Raw genomic sequence first — 18,602 nt, 5'->3', positions numbered from 1 at the left:
GTACGTGCTTTCTGCTTCGTTTACTGTATCGGTATATTGTTCTTAGAAATTTCACCATTTTTATATTCAATATTCAATCGAATTCCTTCCTAATTTGTATCTCCATAAATTTATCCCTGTCCGGTTTATTTTCAAGAATGATCAGTATATATGCATATATACGTCATATGCATTTAAATTTCGTTTGTGAATTTTTCGTTTTATTTTCATAGTAATCTTCGTAATAGCACGAGTTTCTTAAATATTTTTATTCTAACCGAACCGACTTGTTTTCGTTTTGTTCTTTTGAAATTGATAACTGAAAGAGGAGACTAATATGTACCTTAAAATAACGTTGGTCATTTGCATATATATTGTTTGAAAATTGAACATTATAAATAAACATAAACAATTATGCAATTTTCTAATTATTTGTGGAAAAATAATTTACTAGTTATCCCGAAAGAATGGCTTAAGATTGAAAGACATAAATAAAGTATACGTATAATTGTCTTTCTCAACATTTTCTATGTAAAGTGATTTTAAGATATTTTACGTTTGCAGAGATATATTGTGTATTGTACGTTAAGAAACGAGAAAATTAATTAAGTATCCTCGATTTGTGATTAATTTGGAAAAAAAATTAGGTTGTATGTATTAGTTTTGATCAGCTATTGTAATGGCTATTAGTTGATCTTACTTGAATTATCGATTATAACCTTGTGACAAATCTCTAACATTATATACGTTAAATTGTTTTTAAATATTCAGTTAAAAATATATTTAGATACAATGAAATTGCGAGATTCATTTAAATACGTTGGAGCATTTCATTCTTTTCCTCAATACAATGTTACAATTCTTAAGTACATTGTTATTCGCCAAAGGTCATTTAAAGTGTCAACAGTTCACGTCTGTACAAAGGAAAGGAAGCTGCCTTTTTTGACACATATCAGCTGATGCATCAATACAATGATACCACTATAAAAAACATTTGTCAGGCATTCGTATACCGGTTTTATGGTTTTCTTTCTAAAAATACTGTACTCTTTAACGCAAGTAACATACATTACAGTACATATAGCATATGCTCTTCCTCTTTTTTTCCTTTAAATTTTTCTTTTTTCATCTGATCTTCAGCAACAAGATGTATCCTAACCTTATATTATGCCATTCAAAATAATTATCGCTTCAGGAAAGACCTATGGAAAGTTTTTCGGTTTATAACCTTCGTAAAGATTTATTGAAAAGTTATACTGCTATAATGGTTTCATTTATATAAATGTTCTGAATAAATAATGTATTTCAAATATCTTCGATTAACGACTGGTAGAGCTTTAACATGTACAAAAAGAAATCTATTGTATAGTACCAATTATGGAACATTTTCGACTCAACGTAAAAAACTTGAAAGAAGATGGCAGGGTTTGAAATTTCAAATATCAAATTTTCATACAACTAAAAAATTAAATTATCCTGCACCATTAATTCTGTGCTTTGGATCAATCTGTTGTGGTCATTTTGTTAAAAAATGGTGGTTGAATCAAACTGTAGAACAACAGCAAAAATATATAAGGTGGTTTAAGCGAAGGAAATATACTATTTATGGTATACTATCTGTCACTTATAAGTATTTAAAATAACATAAGAAATATATGTTATATGTATTTCTAGGTTCTTTGGGATTTCTATCTTTCATTTTCTTTGTTTATTGTTTGACACATTTGGAGGAAGATCCAGTAAGAAAGAAACCACGTTTAATTTTAGTTGATCAAGCTCAACAAATTGAAACTTCTAAAATTATATTTCAAGTACGTAGTTAAACAAAAATCTGGGTAAACTGAAAGTAATGGCAGTATTTTACATGGTCACAAATTTATATAGGTAATAGTGCAAAATCAGAAGAACGTGGTACCATTACATGATCCCAAATATAAAATAATTGCCACAGCACTAAAGCGGTTGATAAACTCTAATAAAAATTTATTTAAAGACACTGATTGGACTATTACTATAATCCATCGTATGTTTGATATTATAGCACCATTTCCTAATGTTATGATCTTACCAGTATGTAGATCATCTACATATATAGAAAAGTGAAATAAAATTTTACTCTACATAATAAAAATTATATTTTATTTTAAATGTTTTAGGATAGAAATATTATCATAATTATTGACATCTTCAACTTTATTAAAAGCAATGATCAACTAATGTTTATTTTAGCCCATGAAATGTCACATGATATGCTTCTTCATACAGTAAGTTATAATTATTTTGTAAATGACATTTTTAATATTTCATAATTAATATTTCATAAAAGAAGAAAATACTAACCCAGGAAATAATAATTAATGATAATATAATTGTTTCTAGTCAGAAACATTGTCTTTTGGAGTGATATATTACGTTGCAACTATTGTATGTTCATTTCTAATTTGGGTATTTTATGAAAGTAGAACAGCAGCTACACTTTGTTCAACTATGTATATATTGTTTGCTGCTATTTTTTCTTGGTACAAAAGACAATCTGAAACTGAGGCTGATGAAGTTGGACTTGAATTAGCTGCAAAAGTGTGCAATTTTTATTTAATATAGCTTTAGAATTTTGATAACTTGCAATTAGTCCTAAAAATATTTCTTATGTTTTTAGAGTTGTATTGACCCTAGAGAAGTTTTAGTATTCTTTGAGATGATGAAAAAATTTGAAGAGCTTACACATCAGGATAAATTTCAAATACCATTATTTATGGATCACCCTACTTTAGATAAGAGAGAAAAGAGAACTATCCAACTAATGCCTACAGCTTTGGAATTAAGGAAACAAGCCAAGGTATACTTACAATCTTTGATTATTTAAAAGTATAAATGTCACATTAGAAATATATAAGTTGTAAATATGTTTTATATATGTAGTGTCCTAAATTACCAGCGAAGGACCCACGAGATCGTTTACCATATTACATGAAGGATATCGAAAAACACATGCTAAAAGATACAAAAATTTTAGGTATGCGATTTTAAATGCAGCTACAGATTCTTTTTATATATCCTTGTAATACGACGATGAGTTTGATGAAATAAATGATTCATTAGTCACAGTTAAATTGTATTATGATGACACATATCTCAACGATTGTATTATCATTTGTCTTCCTGTGCTTGAATAAAAATTTGCGATAGTTTTATACTTTTTTCCGACGAGCACGTAAAGTTTGAATTTGCCACGATGGTTTACAGAATACTTGTTATAGAAATATTCCTCTTGTTCGTTGGAACAGTGTATGGATATAATATAGACATAGATTTTCCTATTATTTATTCTTATAACATTAATAATTATTTCGGTTACACTGTACGTTTATACTACGAACCGGACACTGATACACCCTGGTAATGTATATAATTCCTTGTATGTGAAATATCGATCAATTTGTTCTCTTAGATCTAATTTAATTTTTATATAATAATTACAAAAGGTTGATAGTTGGAGCACCGAAAGGAAATTATTCCTCACCTTCTATACAGAGATTTCCGTACCTGATCGAACCTGGTGTCGTGTTCCGGTGTGCGATTAAAAATAGCAAATGTCAAATAATCAAGCCAGAAAAGATTGAGAACGAAAAAGGATACGAGACGCGTTTCGCAATGAACATACTTATACGGAAACAATTTGGTTGGTTTGGAAGTGCCATTTCTGTAGACGAAATAAATGGGATTCTGACAGTAAGTGGAATGTTAATAACAATTTCGTGATATTAAATACAATTTTTAATGACATTTTAATCATAGGTGTGCGCACCACGGACAATTGTAGTGATTTCAAAACCGTTCACAAATATTAATTTCGAAACTTTGCAAGGCATGTGTTACAGTGGAGAAGTTTCTTCGGACGTGTTGTCAATCGAAGACAAGAATCTTATGTCCTATAGTATGTAATTAATTATTAAAATTATGATTAATACCATAACATATGTATTAAATAATTATATCATTTCGATCGATTAGGTTTTGATTCGAAATTTTGGTACAATCCGCTTCATGGTTTTTCTGTTCATTATGCTTCAATGAAGGTATATAAATAATACTTTTGACTGCTATATTCTTTTATATTATATAGTAATATTTTTATAATAAAATCTAGCAAACCAAAGGCAACAAAGGCAACAAAGGCAAAAAAGAAAGAAAAATAAATCGCATCGTAGGGAAGCCAAAACACGAAGATTATGGCACCGTGGATGTAGTATATTTAAATGAAACGATGTCCATAGAGTTGTCGTTTCTTGACAATTTATCTCAGTTTGGTATGCCCTTTATACCGATAAGCTTATGTTTATGATTAGTATGCAACGATATATATTTACAGGATACAGCGTTGAATCTGGATATTTCTTCAAAAAAGATCAATTACTCTTCGTCAGTGGAGCTCCTGGGTGGCACTATGTTGGCACGGTAATTAACAATATCTCGAAATTATATCAAATTAAAGATTTTCGATGAACAATTTCTTTCTCTAGGTAATAATAATCAACCCAGAGTCTCGTGAGTTCGTTACAAAGCTAGATGGAACTCATATTGGCGAATTTTTTGGAGCCAGTTTGGCCGTAGGGGATTTAAACAATGACGGTCTAGATGATCTTCTAATTGGAGCACCCCTTTGGGGAGAAGATAACGGCAGAGTCTATGTATTTGTCGGTACATCCAAAGTAAGAAATATTTCGCGCTGAAAATATATTGCCTCGCAGTGTATCGTACCGCATAGTGCAGAGCCCTGGCGTAGATACTTTATGTATTTCTTGCAGGGACAATTTGAAATGACTCAAATATTATACGGGACCGCAGAAGGAGGTCATTTTGGATATGCCATAGCTAGCGGTGATTTGGATGCTGATGGATTCGATGGTAATCCGAATCTATTTATATCAAATGGCATAGGTTTTCGTAGAATTTGTTTTCTTATTGCAATAGATATTATTGTGGGATCGCCTTGGGAGAATGATGGCGTGATCTATGTATTCAACGGCGGTTCAGATTATCTGGAAGTGTCGGAGCGAATCGAAGCTGCAAAATTTTTACGGCGTCCTTCGCAGAAAATACAGAGATTTGGATTTTCAATATCGAAACCGGTTGATATCGATGCAAATGGGTTGGTAAAACTCACCATGCGATATTTAAATCTATTCGATCGGTACAGGTCCAATAATCTTCTATGCGCAGATATTTGGATATCGCAGTTGGAGCATACAAATCAGGACACGCTATAATACTACGTAGTAAACCAGTAATAAAAACACAACTTTTAATTGAGACTGTACCTAATACTTTACAAAGAGACGCTAGGCAATTCTTAGTTAAAATATGCCCGCTATACTTTGTACGTAATGTACTTTATAATAGTGAGCAAGGTACATGTATATAATTATGTAAATCTTCACATACGGTTAAAGCTGTTTATATTTTTCAGTGAATCATAATTCATTTCTAGCTATAAAATCTAAGATTACAGTTACTATAGACGAACGTTACCAGCGAACTCAACAAACAATTTTGGAGTTGAAATCTTCTAACTTGACGTCAAATGTTTGCCTATCTGCTCAAGTTAATATTTCGGTAATATTAAGCATACTTTTGTGTCAATTTTATACCAACTTATGGTTTATTTAATATGATATTTCCCAGAGAAACATACGAGATTTTATCGAGCCGATTAGTATTTTTGCGAAACATGATCTTTTATATGATAATACGTCGAGTAATTTTTGCAAATACTGTCTTGTTGAAAAGCGAAACAATAAATTACAAACTGCTCAAGCTTTCCTTCCTTTCAACATCGGCTGTGGAGAAGATAAAGTTTGTAATTCTAATATATCCGCTACTGCAAAATTTTATAATATACAATACAACGATACGTGGGTTATTGGTTCGAGCGATATAAGTTTAGAAATCAGTTTGAAAAACTATGGAGAACCTGCGTACCTTACTATACTTGAGTTCACATTCCCTGAGAGAATAATGTTACGTAGCATTTTACCCTTTTGTCAAGAAGACAACTCGAAAGAAAATTTGATAGTAATCTGTGATACGGGAAATCCCATTTGGAACGGAGAGGAGGTACTTTGAAAATTTTCTTACAAATCCTATTGTTAATGTATGATAAAAAAAAATTTGTGCTTTTTTTATAGAGAAATGTTAAATTAAACTTGGATATGAGACACTTAATTAATGGATCGCTGTATGACCATAATAAACTATATTTTTACGCAATCATAAAAACTCGTAGTATAAATCATGGAACGACGAACATAAACAAAACTCTTAATTTAGTAAACGAGGTTTCTCTATCTCTGCATGGGTTCGTATTATTTAGATATATTTGTCTTGTAGCAAACAATGCATTTGTTTTTACTAATATTATTTTTCAGAAAAGCAAATGAAGAGGCCTACTATTTAACTACTTTAAACGAAAGTTCTTCGAACATTACTTTTCAACATACTTATCAAGTGTATAAACTTGGAGCATCGCCTATAGAAGATGCACAACTTGTTGTTAAAGTGCCATTGGCTACTGAAGACTCAACAACTTTGATATATATGTACAAACCTCAAGTAAGAATCTATGGACTTTCTTTCTTGTAGATATAAATTGTCGATGAAATATGTTTTTAGCTATACGTATCAGGGGAACTTTTTGAATGCTTTTCCGAGAGTACTTTAGTGGATAGTCAATTAGGTGAAGTTCAAGAGGAATCATTCTTAGATAAATTTGATATACACAAAAGAAACGTAGAGGCTTCGGCCGTATACCTAAGTGATGCGAAGAATGTTCAAACTCCAGAAACATTGAACAAAAATTTGACAGATAATATTATTTATATAAATTGTTCAACACCTGAGATAGCTTGTACGACCATCGTATGCGGTTTAAATACGCTGAAAACATTACAAGATGTTGGAAAGTTAGTGATTAAATTTTTATTAAATGTCGATAAATTTAAAGGTAATCACTTACATTATTTCTTCACACATACATATGTTATAACATACGGTTAAATGTTTCATTCGTTTACGCTTTTTTCGATACCTTAAGCCAACTTTAGTAATAAAAGAGCCGTTGTCAAATTTACCACCGAGGTGAACGTAGAAATCATAAAACCAGATGAAAGACTAGATATCAATGGAACCCGGTAAATACATTTTACATTTTATTACATATTTTCTAAGTACTTATATCTATATATTATCTGAAATAATTAAAAAATGATTAAAAATAGTTCCACAGTAGAAGTTATGACAATGTTTTATTACACTCCAAAAATGGAAAAACTACAGCTATGGATTATTATCGTTTCTGTTTTGGTCGGACTGTTATTATTATGCATTTGTGTCGCAATTTTAAACATGGTAAGATATCTTTTTATTGAACGTGATTATATCATGTTTTATTTAATAACATTTTTCAGTTAGGTTTCTTTAAACGGAAAGGAAAACAGGACTTAAAGAAACAAGAAATTGATGAAGTAAGTATTCTATGGCATCCTATGATTTTAAAAGCAAAAATTAATTAACATCTTATTCGCAAGTGATAGAAAGCGGGATCTCGGCGGTGATTGAGCCTGAAAATACGTGATATTTAGTGGACGGAAAGTACTTAAAAAACATCAAATATTTCACATTTATTCTGTAAAAACCAAATTTTATTTAATAAATTTCTAATTTTTATTTACATTACACTTATTACCTCCGATGAAAAACGCCTATATATTATGTATACAAATATCTACTTTTATTAATTACAAGTTATATATTTCAATCTTGTATGTTATGTTCAAGTACCTTAATCTGACAAGTATACATAATGTAAAAATGTATCTTAAACATATACATTAATCAGTTATTTACATATTTTGTTTAATTAAAGATGAAGCTACAAACGCAATAGTTCACAATGAAATATCAATAATATTAACTACTGAATCAATCTATTATTACATATGTAATGTATATGATAATAAAAATATCTTTTTCACATTTTTTGCGTTTTCCTGTTTCCTTTTCTTCATTTTCTCTTGTTTCTTTTGCCTTTTTTGAATGACATTCTTTCTATGTAGCAAAACGAAAAATACTTGATAACAACTAGTAGTACGTTGGAACAAATATTTTTCCCAAAGAACTTTCAGTACTGCTACAAATATTCTGTCATTTTAATAAGATCTGTACAGAATGTGAGCATAAATTATACTTTCGGTAATACATCAATCATGCTTATTTTATACAATTGTAATAACAACTCTATGTCGTAGAATAATTCTTTCAAACAAATTGCGTTACATCGAATACATTTTGTTTCATTCTTTAGTTTCGTTGTCATACATTCCGGTCAGTTTCGTGTGTCAGTATGATTTACTATGTCTTTCAAAAAGACATAGAATTGAGAGCCAGTTATAGCTCCTGTCTGATCGACATCAATACAGCACGAAACTTTCTGTGGGTTCAGTCCGCAGGAGTAACTGATACGGTCGAGTGCAGTTCAGCCTTTTTGTTCATGTTAGTTTGTAACATTGCACAAATATTGTGTGACTGTTTGTCGTAGCACATTTTGTTGCATATCGACAAGCTTTGACAAGAAAGGAGATCAAACTTTCTTGTTAGAATTCCAGCTGATCCATCAGAACTATTGTTTTTCGTTCTTTCATCAGCGTCCTTCTCTTTCGTCACAAAGGCGATTCGACCATTTTCAGAAATGAATAAATTGAATAGATTACATATTGTGTAGTAGTTAACATAGTTCATCTTTATCCTCTGGATATGTGTAACATAATAAAGTGATATCGTTTTATTAAACGCGCGTTCTTTATGGATACCAACGAATAATTTATGCTCACGAACTGTAGCTAATCTTTGGATTTGCAGATTTGACTGAACATATAATGATGGATATAGATATTAACAATGCATCTATATATAAATTTGCGCAAATTTCGAAAGGTATAAAATTAACACGGTATTTCAATTCCTAACAACTGATACAAACGTTTCAAGCTGGTTGATTCGTATCTCTTTTATTATCGATGTTAAATTCTTTTGCTAGAACTATTTTATCACAATAACTTCAATATCAAACTGATTAAAGAAATTCGCTACAGAGAGAATAGATTTTTTTTCGTGTTATGTGATAGATGTTTTCATTATTTAAATGTTCATAAAATTATGTAACATATTTATTATAAATAGAAACAACCAGCATGATATGAAGTAAGATGTGATATAATCTTTCTAAGATTATACATTCATGATATTGTATATTAAATTTAATGTAAATTAATCTATATCAAATACATAATGATGCTCATTTCATTTGAGAGTTTAATCAAAGAAAGGCACAAATAATTACATAGTATTATAAAATTGTCTATTTACAAACGTTAGAGTACTATCGCACACGTATTCTCGGATGGAAACGTATCAGATATAGATTACTTGAATCATAATATAAAATGCGCATCATTATACACATACGAAATAGGATTCCTAATCGAATTAGCAGTGCGAGAAATCTAAGTATTATTTGTGTTTCTCATAATGAACACAATGCTCATATTCGATATAATTCCAAAAGTGAATTATAATTATATGTTGTAAATAATTATAAGAAATTAAAATGTGAAGTTTGGAATATTTCATCGCTCTATGAAACTTCAGACATACAAAAATGAAAGTCAAAATCAATTGTATCACACACTAGTATTAACATTCCCTGAAATTTTTTAAAGCTAAAAATCATGGCTAAATTTTAACTTACGAAAGACAACTACTCTTCAAATAAAAATAATATACATCTTGTATTCTTTAATGATAAAAGCATTATGCATTTCATTGACATAAAAAGAAGACTGCTGTTAAACACATTACTTTGTGGAAAAAATTATTGGCTGCTTTCAGTATTTTACAACAATCCTCTTTTTATTCGCTATAAAGACAATAAACGCATAAGACTTTAAGCAGTAATTTCTTATAATTATAAAGCAAGAAAAAAAAGTCAATATCCATTTGTAACACATATTAAAGAAAAGAAAAAGAACTAATATCTAGAAAAACTGCACCTTTACACTGGTTACGATACAAATGTATCATGTACTGTAAAGACACATGCAGCAGAAAAAAATAACGAATAAGATTGAAATTTCTCTAACTCTTACTTTTTCATGTATTATATTCTTATTTATTAAATGCTTCCGCTGGTACTTGTCCCCGCTTGTAAAATTCTTGAAACGCAGAAAGCGCATTGTCATAATTCCATGATACTTCTTCTAAACACTTTAAACTCCATTCTAAGTTCATGTTTGTTTGTTGGCTAAGCGTCATCGTCATTTGTTGTTTTACGTCTTCGGATAATTGAACCGTTAATGATTTTTCGTTGCCGCTAATCGAAGGAGTCTGTGATCCTGGATCCTGGATCATTTGCGTTTGTGGTTGACTACTCAATTGTTTTAATTGTGCGTCTGTCGGTTGACTGATATGTAGTTGTTCATTTCGAATACAGTAACCATTTCCTTCTGGTACTATTATAAAGGTTCGATTAAAGTAACGAACAGGCTGTTCCTTCTTGTCAAGCTCTTTGAACAGTCCAGTAACTGTAATCAACATTATTCCGTCCTAGAAATATAAAGCTGCTGTATAACACAACGAATAGGTTGCACATTTCGTTTTTGTTTACAAAGAAATAAGATCTTACTGTAATCAGGCTGATGTCCATTGTGAAAGTATTCAAATAGTGGGAAGTTCGTGGCATTTCGGAAATAAATGAAACTACAGGCAAACGACCATGTTTTAATAACTTCTGCTTTCTGTTTGTATCGTTTGTTCTGTAGAGGTTTCTATTGTCCATTAGATTCTTATTTTCCATTAGATTTCTATTTTCCATTAGGTAGCCATTTAATCTATAATATCCCGTTTATTAGTAAAATATATGTCGTTTATTTTTGAGTTAATCCGTATGCAGAAACTTACTTATTAGTATAGTGAGGAGGATAAGACACGGTCATGCTAAAACACGCATGTTCGACATACGCATCTAGCAATGGTTGGCGATTCTCACTATCAAATATGAGAAAGTACTGCTGTAGAAATTGACTAGCAACTTCTTGTGCTTTTGCATTTGCAACAAACATCCTCTGAGAAAGGGGTATTTTGTTTCCTTCGTCCACTACATCGAATAAGATTGGCTTTGGGAGATCCATACCATCCTTATAAAATATTAAAAGTAGTTATTTCTATATTTTATGAAGTATAGTGATTGATAATACGATTATCGTTTATTACTTACCAGTCGCAGGAGTTTAGGAAACCTTTTCCGCACGTCGCTGTTGTCAGGAAAGAAAAGCCAGAAGCCCGGAAGCTCCAAGTTAATCGTAATAACAGAAATATTTGCCTTATTAATGAAAGGTTTAATATAATGGAAATGCATAAATAATTTGGAATTTTCAAGAGCTACTTATTACTTCATTTCATACAACTCAAAAATATGATAGATATTCTAATAAATAAATAGGTTGATATTTTTAGTGTATATACTCTTAATTGTTAGTATTAATTAAAATTTGTAAACTGTATCAGTCAATCCAGACATGGAGAATCCCATCATTGTGAAAAGGAAGATCTTATTAAAATAATACATTACCTAATGTAGTCATTTTGCCGAGATTTATATTTGTTGCATATAGGGTTCCCTGCCAATTTAAGCTCTTCCAATTTCAGATCTTTGATAATATCCAATTGATTAATATCTTTTATCTACAAAACGTTAATTATATATTGAATCAATCACTATGATATAAACGATAAAATACTCATAGCTTATATCAGCTTAAATTACATACCCTGTTATCTCCAATATACAGTATCTTTAACTTTAAAAATTTTCTATTCAGAATATTTAAATTTTGGATTGTCTGTAACTTATTTCCATCCAAATTTAATGCCTCTAAATCTGGTATGTATTCTGATACAATGTCTAATACTGCTTTTAATATTGGAGATTGGAATAGTGCACAAAAGTAGTCGGAAATAAGATCTATAACAATCAAAATTACTACATATTCCATACAAGAAATTTATGTATAAAACATTACTTTAAATTTTTCTAACCTGGATCTCTGTGAAACCTTGACAAGTCTAGTGCATTTGTAGCATGCATATATCGTTTAGCCATGGCTTGTTTCAATCTTTCTTTCAGTTTGGCATCAATTTCACATTGAGGAAACGGTGATTTTGAGACTCTTACTAATAATTTGTATCCATCAGTAGTTGTAATTTTACGATCACAGTCAAGTAACGCAACTGCTATTTTCTCATCATCTACATAAAAATTGGCTTCACTTCCAAAAACCCGATACTGTTGACAAATTTTTACATTTTGCACAGAGTTAACACTTTGTAGTTATATTATTTGTAATTATAAAATGTAATTGAAATGTTTCATATTTACCATTATTGGAAGAAAAGTTTCCGGTGCTATATAACTAAGAAGATTATTTATTATATAATCTTTATCATATTTATGTCCATATGGTATCTGTAGTCAAAAATGATTTTTATGATTAAAACTAAAACTGAATTGAATATTAAAATTTATGTCCTGATATACTTACAGTAACTTTATACCAATTAATTTCTCCTATAGGAAATCGCTTAGATCTAGGAGCTAAACTAGTCCTATATCTTCTATGAGGCACAGGGCTATTTCTTCCACGTTGCATCCTTCTATTTCTTCCTGTTATAATAACTTGCCTACTATTATTATTATTATTATTGGAACTTGTTGCCATTTGTACATCTTCATCTAAGCATGCTAATGTCAGACTTCTAGGCACATCCCTTGTTGGTCTTACTTGTGTTTTGAATGATACTCTAGGCCTATTACCAAGATATGAACCTCTGTCATTTCTGAGTACACGGTCATCGTGCCCTGTGTAAAGCAAAAAATTAATATAGACACGACCAATTTCACCTAAGTTTATCACGAGTAATGACGAAAAATATACCAAAATAATGTTTATCCTCAAAATTTCCAAGTCTTCCACCTCGGCCACCCCTTTGCGGTTTACTTGATTTTTTCGGCATCTTTTACAAATTAGGCAACACAAAAACACAAAGGATCACAAACAAAGTGCAACGATCATTGCAAATTTCGATAGTTATAGAACCATTAAGACATAAATAATTCTTTTGTGCATTTAATCAAATTATATATATTATATCTATAGCAACAATGATAATATATTGGTAAAAATGGTAATACTTTAATGTATTTTCCTCTGTACTTAATCCGTTTTAATAAAGGGCAAAATATACTAAGCTTCACGAAATATCCTACACACAATTCTGTTTCATTACCACAAAGCGGAAACAAGATGGTGGGTCAGCAAGGAAGATGGTTTAATTTACTTCCGATCAATAATAAAAAGCGCGCGAAAATATAAAATATTAAAATTTAAGAATATCTTGTGCATCTGTTCAAATTACAGTTATGAATTATGATGAAAAGATAATTGTCATATAGTATGTAATTGTAGTACAATGTAGTATGTAATCTACATTAATAGGTAAAGGAATCAATTAATTTTTCTTGAATTTATAACTATCTCGTTTGTCAGTATACGAGATCGTTGCATGGCTGTTCAGGTATTCGGAAAATTTCAGGTTGGGTTGTTACTCATCAAGTGTAAAAGCACTCTGCTTGTGTCTGCGAAATTTGAAATTGAATGGTTTGATGAAATTAACAGGTTGCCTAGAAATGAACAAAAACTTGAACGAAATAACCTTTAAAACAAATAATTATATTTTAATAACTTAATTACAACTTGAGAAAACTTTGAACTATAACAACTTTTGCGCTGTTAGGAAATACATCTAGACTGAGTTCAGCGTTACAATTTTCCCTTATTTTCCAATCGTTGTTTTCTGTACTTATATATATGGATTAATTAATTAAAATCAATTAAAAAAGAGCATTCTATTTACGATCCAATATAAATTTATGTAATATTTATTTAATAAAAATTGATTTTATTGAAATTTATCATATAACAAAGCGAGTGATTTATGTCTTAGTAATGTTTTATTCTATGGCAATAAAAGTGAATATACAAATTGATTATAATTATAATTGATAAATAATTTTAATATTTAATCAATAAATTTGTTACTAAATTCTCTTTGTTCGTTATCTTGGCTACGTTGCTGCACAATTCATTTTTACCACGCCAATATCTACACTATGTGGAGCCACTTAACAGCGCACATATTCTACGGGTAGTTTCACATGGATGGGAATTTTAAGGTATATATTACAATCAGGTTCATATTTTAAGTTGGTATGGGTAATAGATAATTAAACAGAAAATACTAGTGTTGGTAGTACTGAACAATTTTTGCACGTGATTTATAACGCAGTATATATTTTGAAATGAAAAATTAGATTATCGATATACTAATTTTTATTGTAAATATAATAGAGTATTGAATATTAAACATAAAAAATGGTAAATAACATTTTATTTATAAAATATTACATTTCTTATAAAATATGTTAAGCGCGTATTTAGGTTATGTTTTTAAATTTTGATATTACAATAATTTTGTTTAACTTATACGTCAAAACATAAAGTTATTTTTCAACTTATTTGAAATGTACAGGGAAAAAATAAGAGGACGCGAAAATTTGTTATACAAAGATTTGCACAAATGAAAAGAATGATAAGTCTGACAGATTCAAGAATGTAAGTCAATTCTATTATCAGTCACAAAGTAAAAAAGTATTACTATGTAAAACCACCTACAGAATGCATATTTACGATTTGTAGAAAACCAGAGCATCGTGCACCACCAAGAAAAGTTAAAAAAGAAAATCCAACTGAAATTAAAATAACAGAAGCGTAAGTATTCTTGTATGTGTTGTAATATTTTTATAATATTAGATTATAAAATTATATCATTATGATGTTATTATAGTCCCCAGCAATCCTCTGCATTATTTTTCCATTATAACACACAACTAGGACCTCCTTATCATATTTTGGTAGATACAAATTTTATAAATTTCTCTATTAAAAATAAATTAGATATCATAGAAAATATGATGGAATGCCTTTATGCTAAATGCATTCCATATATAACGGATTGTGTGTTGGGTGAAATGGAGAAACTGGGCCAAAAGTATAAAATAGCTTTAAGGATTATGAAAGATCCTAGATTTGAAAGGTTAAACTGTATGCACAAAGGCACGTATGCGGATGACTGTATCGTCAATAGAGTAACTCAAGTGAGTATAATTTGTTCCAAAATCAAAAGTCTACCTAACAGTATTTATAATTTATAGTACTTACAATACTGCAATTTTTTAGCATAAATGCTACATTGTGGCAACTAATGACAAAGATCTAAAGAGGAGAATACGAAAAATACCTGGTGTACCTATAATGTATGTTGCTCACCATAGGTACACCATAGAAAGAATGCCGGATGCGTATGGAGCACCTAGAAAATAAACACACTCTTTTTATTATATAAATCTATGTAATAAAGCTTGTACATCTTACTCTCTAATAATCTTCATCAATGAATAAATCTTTGATGAAACGATTTTTTTATATATAAAAGAAATTTCTTCCCTGCTTTTTTTTATTGCTTTTTTCTCTTCCATTCGAAGGTAGCCCAGAAGCGACCGACAATCGTCACATTTTGTGCGGTTGTCCAACGGTCGAAGATAAACAGAAGAGAACGTGTTACAGTTATTGTTCGGTGAAACAATGAAGCTGTTGCATGTAACGCCCACGTGACACACCGCAACTCGATAGAATTTTACTGTTTTGTGAATGATGCTGCCCCGTATATGGTAGCAACGCGAAATAATGTTAGACAAGTGGGCGCAAAAGACCATTTCGAGTGAGGAACGATCTGCGGTAAATTTATACGGGCGTGACTCGCAAAATAAGTTGTTAAGAAGTTTGCAACGATCCACTTTCGCACTCGGCCAAGATATCGCGATTCGGTAAAGACCGTGTTGGCGATCGTTACGCTTACCTACGCGGAAAGCGATCAGATTTCTGGTCGAATCGTAGCTTTCTCGACGAATAACGATCCATCGTGTACCATCGCGGATCTACCGATAAGATTTACGAAGTACGCTTTGGTGGATGCGCGTTACCGTGATCAAGTGATCTATCTTGTACAATTATATTGGTAAATCGGCCTGCAGGAAAGTACGTTCTCTACGTGTGTTCGGAAAATGATACCAAGTTGAGATACTTGCAAGATAAGAATACCTAATATACCGTTTGTTGAGGGCCGCGGATGATTTAACGTCGAACGGAAGATTTCAAGAATAACGGCGATTATTTCGCTTTCTATTAAATTTATCACGTTCATTTATGGGAAGCGTGTCGCGGATAAATCACCCTTTGTGCCGAGATTAGTTATTCCTACCGCGAGTCATCTTGGCTGACTTTTCACGGTTATTACTACTTGTTTACCGCGTCTTCTACTTCCATTCAAAACTCGCATCCAATTAATCAAAGTTACGTTCGAGAAAATCGCTTTTAACGTTGCAGTTCTTCTCACACTAACGTGATCGCGATACGGTTCAAGCGATCAGATGAATTGTAAAACTGGTCGTATCACACAGAGTTCGTATCGTATCGTCTGAATAAATGTCAGGATCTTTTGTCGTCTTTCGGATCATAACCTTTCGAATATCATGGACCAACAAATGGCATATGCATGCACGTTGTCATACCACTGAACATCGGATATCAAGCACGCGGGTACCGGCGGCATCCTGCCGCACCCTCTTTCGCGACACATACTTGTCGTTAACCTTTGCCAATCAGGAAGTTGATATCATAAAACCGACACGTTGTTGAGCGTCACTTTATAGAAATCAAGTAAAAGATCAATTTCCGACGGATAGCTTCCGTTCGAAACGCCTCGACCAGATCCATTTGGATAAAAAGATCCTTAAAACGTTCAAGTCGAAATTGTTGGCAGGCAAAGCTTTGAGACTCCTAATTTCCCGTGGCATTCCATCCCGTGCGCGTAGTAGGTATGTGCATAGTTTCCGTTCTTTCTAGATAACGATTTCTCAAACGTTCCTCGGACCGTCCGTACACGGGTTTAATCTTATCCACGCGACGCTGTGTTCAAGATCCTACGTTACGTCGTGAAAAAACGGAAGAGGAGAGAGAAAAGAAGAGAGGAAGAAAGGAAGGAAGTGGCGGTGGGCGCACACGCGTAAATCGGGTTAGCTATCGATACGGTAATCGGCACATACGGTCGGTAGAGGGAGGAGGAGTCGGTGGTGTCCATATAGCGGCCGGTACCCAGTAAACTAGATTAAAGGAAAACAGCGAAGAGAATCTAGTCGCGCGTGTAGCTCGCGCGGCCGTGCTCTCGATCGAGAGAAAAAAGAAGACGGAAGAGAGCCGAGAGGGAAGAGAGGTGGAAAGTTCGAGCGAAGCGTTCGATCGTGGTAACGGATTAGTTATAAAAGTGGCTACAGGGCCGCGGATATATATCTACGGCATCGTGGTTCTAGACCTCTCGTTCCACCGCCTCTCTTCCTCGCTACCCCACACCCTTGTCAACCTAACTGCCTCTTTCTCTGTCTTGTCCTCTCCTCTTCGTTCTTCTGCTACCCCTCCTCCCCCGCGCATTATTCATCTCGGTCGTCCTTTCTTCGTCCCTCCGATGCGACTCAAGTTCCGTCTTCGTTCCTCGGCTAGCTCCATCTCCGTTTCACGGGCAGCCGGTCTCTTTCCCTGGTTCGCCCGTAAGCGGTCCTCGTTGCGAACGCTTCTCAGCGGCGGCCATCTTGCATACTTGAGCCTCCGCATTGCTCGTTCCTCGAGGGCAAAAGGGAGAATATCTCAGCGCGAGACGACGCTGGGATGCGCGAGGATAGAGTCGAAGGTGGGAGGATAACGGCCGCGGGGACAGAGACGGGGAACGAGGGCGCTATGAGGGGCCCGGCCACCTTCCGCAGGAGAATGGAGGGGCAAGGAAAAGACACGTAGGGGCCAGGTTGGGAGGGAACGTGTACGCCGGTGGTGGAACTAGCATGTCCTGAGTGGAGAGAGAAAGCTCGACCGACGAACCTCGCATCAGACGAAGAAGGAACAAGGTAAGATGGAGACACTACCGGAACGGACAAAGATGCGACGAACCAAAGAGCCTAGATGGAGGAGGATAGAGGTAGAAGGGCCGAGAGAAGGAGAACCGCGAATGTTTCTCTAGACAAAGAGGGAAAACGCTATCGATATTTGGTTAGACAAAGACGGTCTAAGTTCCAGAGAGATAAGGATAGAAACCGGTGTCTCGGAAAAGGAGGGTTCGCGAATGCTTTACTAGACGAAGAGGAAAAGCAACAGCGATCCTAGAAGGAAGGAGTTAGAGAGGGAGGGAGAGAGAGGGGGGAGAAAATGCGATGTAGATAGGTTGCCTGAGAAAATCGGAGAGAAAAGAAAGAGCATGCGGGCCCAGATGAGGCTTTTCTAAATACGTCTGAGAAAGAAGGTGGATCGAAGAGCAGTGGCAGGAGGTATGGGGGGGAGGGAGGGAGGGGACGA

General features: G+C 32.9%; 3 protein-coding genes across 9 annotated transcripts in view; 2 read left to right on the top strand and 1 right to left on the bottom strand.

Moving 5' to 3' along the window:
* Positions 1-7,705, top strand: part of LOC126919206 (integrin alpha-PS5-like) — a 132,058-nt gene extending 124,353 nt beyond the window's left edge. Inside the window, exons 1-25 of one of the 7 annotated variants that reach the window (XM_050728033.1) lie at positions 7-1,587; positions 1,654-1,790; positions 1,864-2,049; positions 2,136-2,243; positions 2,359-2,556; positions 2,636-2,815; positions 2,899-2,992; positions 3,470-3,708; positions 3,775-3,913; positions 3,991-4,055; positions 4,127-4,286; positions 4,349-4,434; positions 4,500-4,688; positions 4,785-4,884; positions 4,951-5,128; positions 5,200-5,393; positions 5,468-5,592; positions 5,662-6,093; positions 6,165-6,334; positions 6,405-6,588; positions 6,649-6,979; positions 7,070-7,166; positions 7,254-7,383; positions 7,443-7,499; positions 7,563-7,705. In XM_050728033.1, the coding sequence (XP_050583990.1) occupies positions 1,278-1,587; positions 1,654-1,790; positions 1,864-2,049; positions 2,136-2,243; positions 2,359-2,556; positions 2,636-2,815; positions 2,899-2,992; positions 3,470-3,708; positions 3,775-3,913; positions 3,991-4,055; positions 4,127-4,286; positions 4,349-4,434; positions 4,500-4,688; positions 4,785-4,884; positions 4,951-5,128; positions 5,200-5,393; positions 5,468-5,592; positions 5,662-6,093; positions 6,165-6,334; positions 6,405-6,588; positions 6,649-6,979; positions 7,070-7,166; positions 7,254-7,383; positions 7,443-7,499; positions 7,563-7,565 (4,092 nt within the window). In that variant the 5' untranslated portion in view covers positions 7-1,277 and the 3' untranslated portion in view covers positions 7,566-7,705. Of the gene's footprint in view, positions 1-6; positions 1,588-1,653; positions 1,791-1,863; positions 2,050-2,135; positions 2,244-2,358; positions 2,557-2,635; positions 2,816-2,898; positions 2,993-3,469; positions 3,709-3,774; positions 3,914-3,990; positions 4,056-4,126; positions 4,287-4,348; positions 4,435-4,499; positions 4,689-4,784; positions 4,885-4,950; positions 5,129-5,199; positions 5,394-5,467; positions 5,593-5,661; positions 6,094-6,164; positions 6,335-6,404; positions 6,589-6,648; positions 6,980-7,069; positions 7,167-7,253; positions 7,384-7,442 lie in introns of those variants that run through there. The other 6 variants (XM_050728034.1, XM_050728032.1, XM_050728031.1 and 3 more) reach the window with 6 other exon arrangements.
* On the bottom strand, positions 7,655-13,401 carry LOC126919230 (nuclear RNA export factor 1-like). Its single transcript, XM_050728137.1, has 10 exons — positions 13,023-13,401; positions 12,630-12,946; positions 12,467-12,553; positions 12,127-12,373; positions 11,859-12,052; positions 11,660-11,772; positions 11,306-11,342; positions 10,990-11,225; positions 10,715-10,919; positions 7,655-10,635 (listed from the first exon to the last, which is right to left on the bottom strand). The coding sequence occupies exons 1-10, from the start codon at positions 13,099-13,101 to the stop codon at positions 10,198-10,200; spliced, it is 1,953 nt and encodes a 650-aa protein (XP_050584094.1). The 5' UTR covers positions 13,102-13,401; the 3' UTR covers positions 7,655-10,197.
* Positions 13,402-14,362: 961 nt separating this feature from the next.
* On the top strand, positions 14,363-15,622 carry LOC126919276 (rRNA-processing protein FCF1 homolog). The gene is made up of 5 exons (XM_050728253.1): positions 14,363-14,522; positions 14,677-14,759; positions 14,844-14,915; positions 14,992-15,301; positions 15,384-15,622. Exons 1-5 carry the CDS (start codon positions 14,520-14,522, stop codon positions 15,525-15,527), a joined length of 612 nt encoding a protein of 203 aa, XP_050584210.1. The 5' UTR covers positions 14,363-14,519; the 3' UTR covers positions 15,528-15,622.
* The last annotated feature ends 2,980 nt before the right edge of the window (positions 15,623-18,602 follow it).

Source organism: Bombus affinis, chromosome 8 (genome assembly GCF_024516045.1).
Source record: "Bombus affinis isolate iyBomAffi1 chromosome 8, iyBomAffi1.2, whole genome shotgun sequence".
NCBI lineage: Eukaryota > Metazoa > Arthropoda > Insecta > Hymenoptera > Apidae > Bombus > Bombus affinis.
The sequence above is the reverse complement of the archived record's forward strand: the minus strand, read 5'-3'. Positions and strand labels throughout refer to the sequence as shown.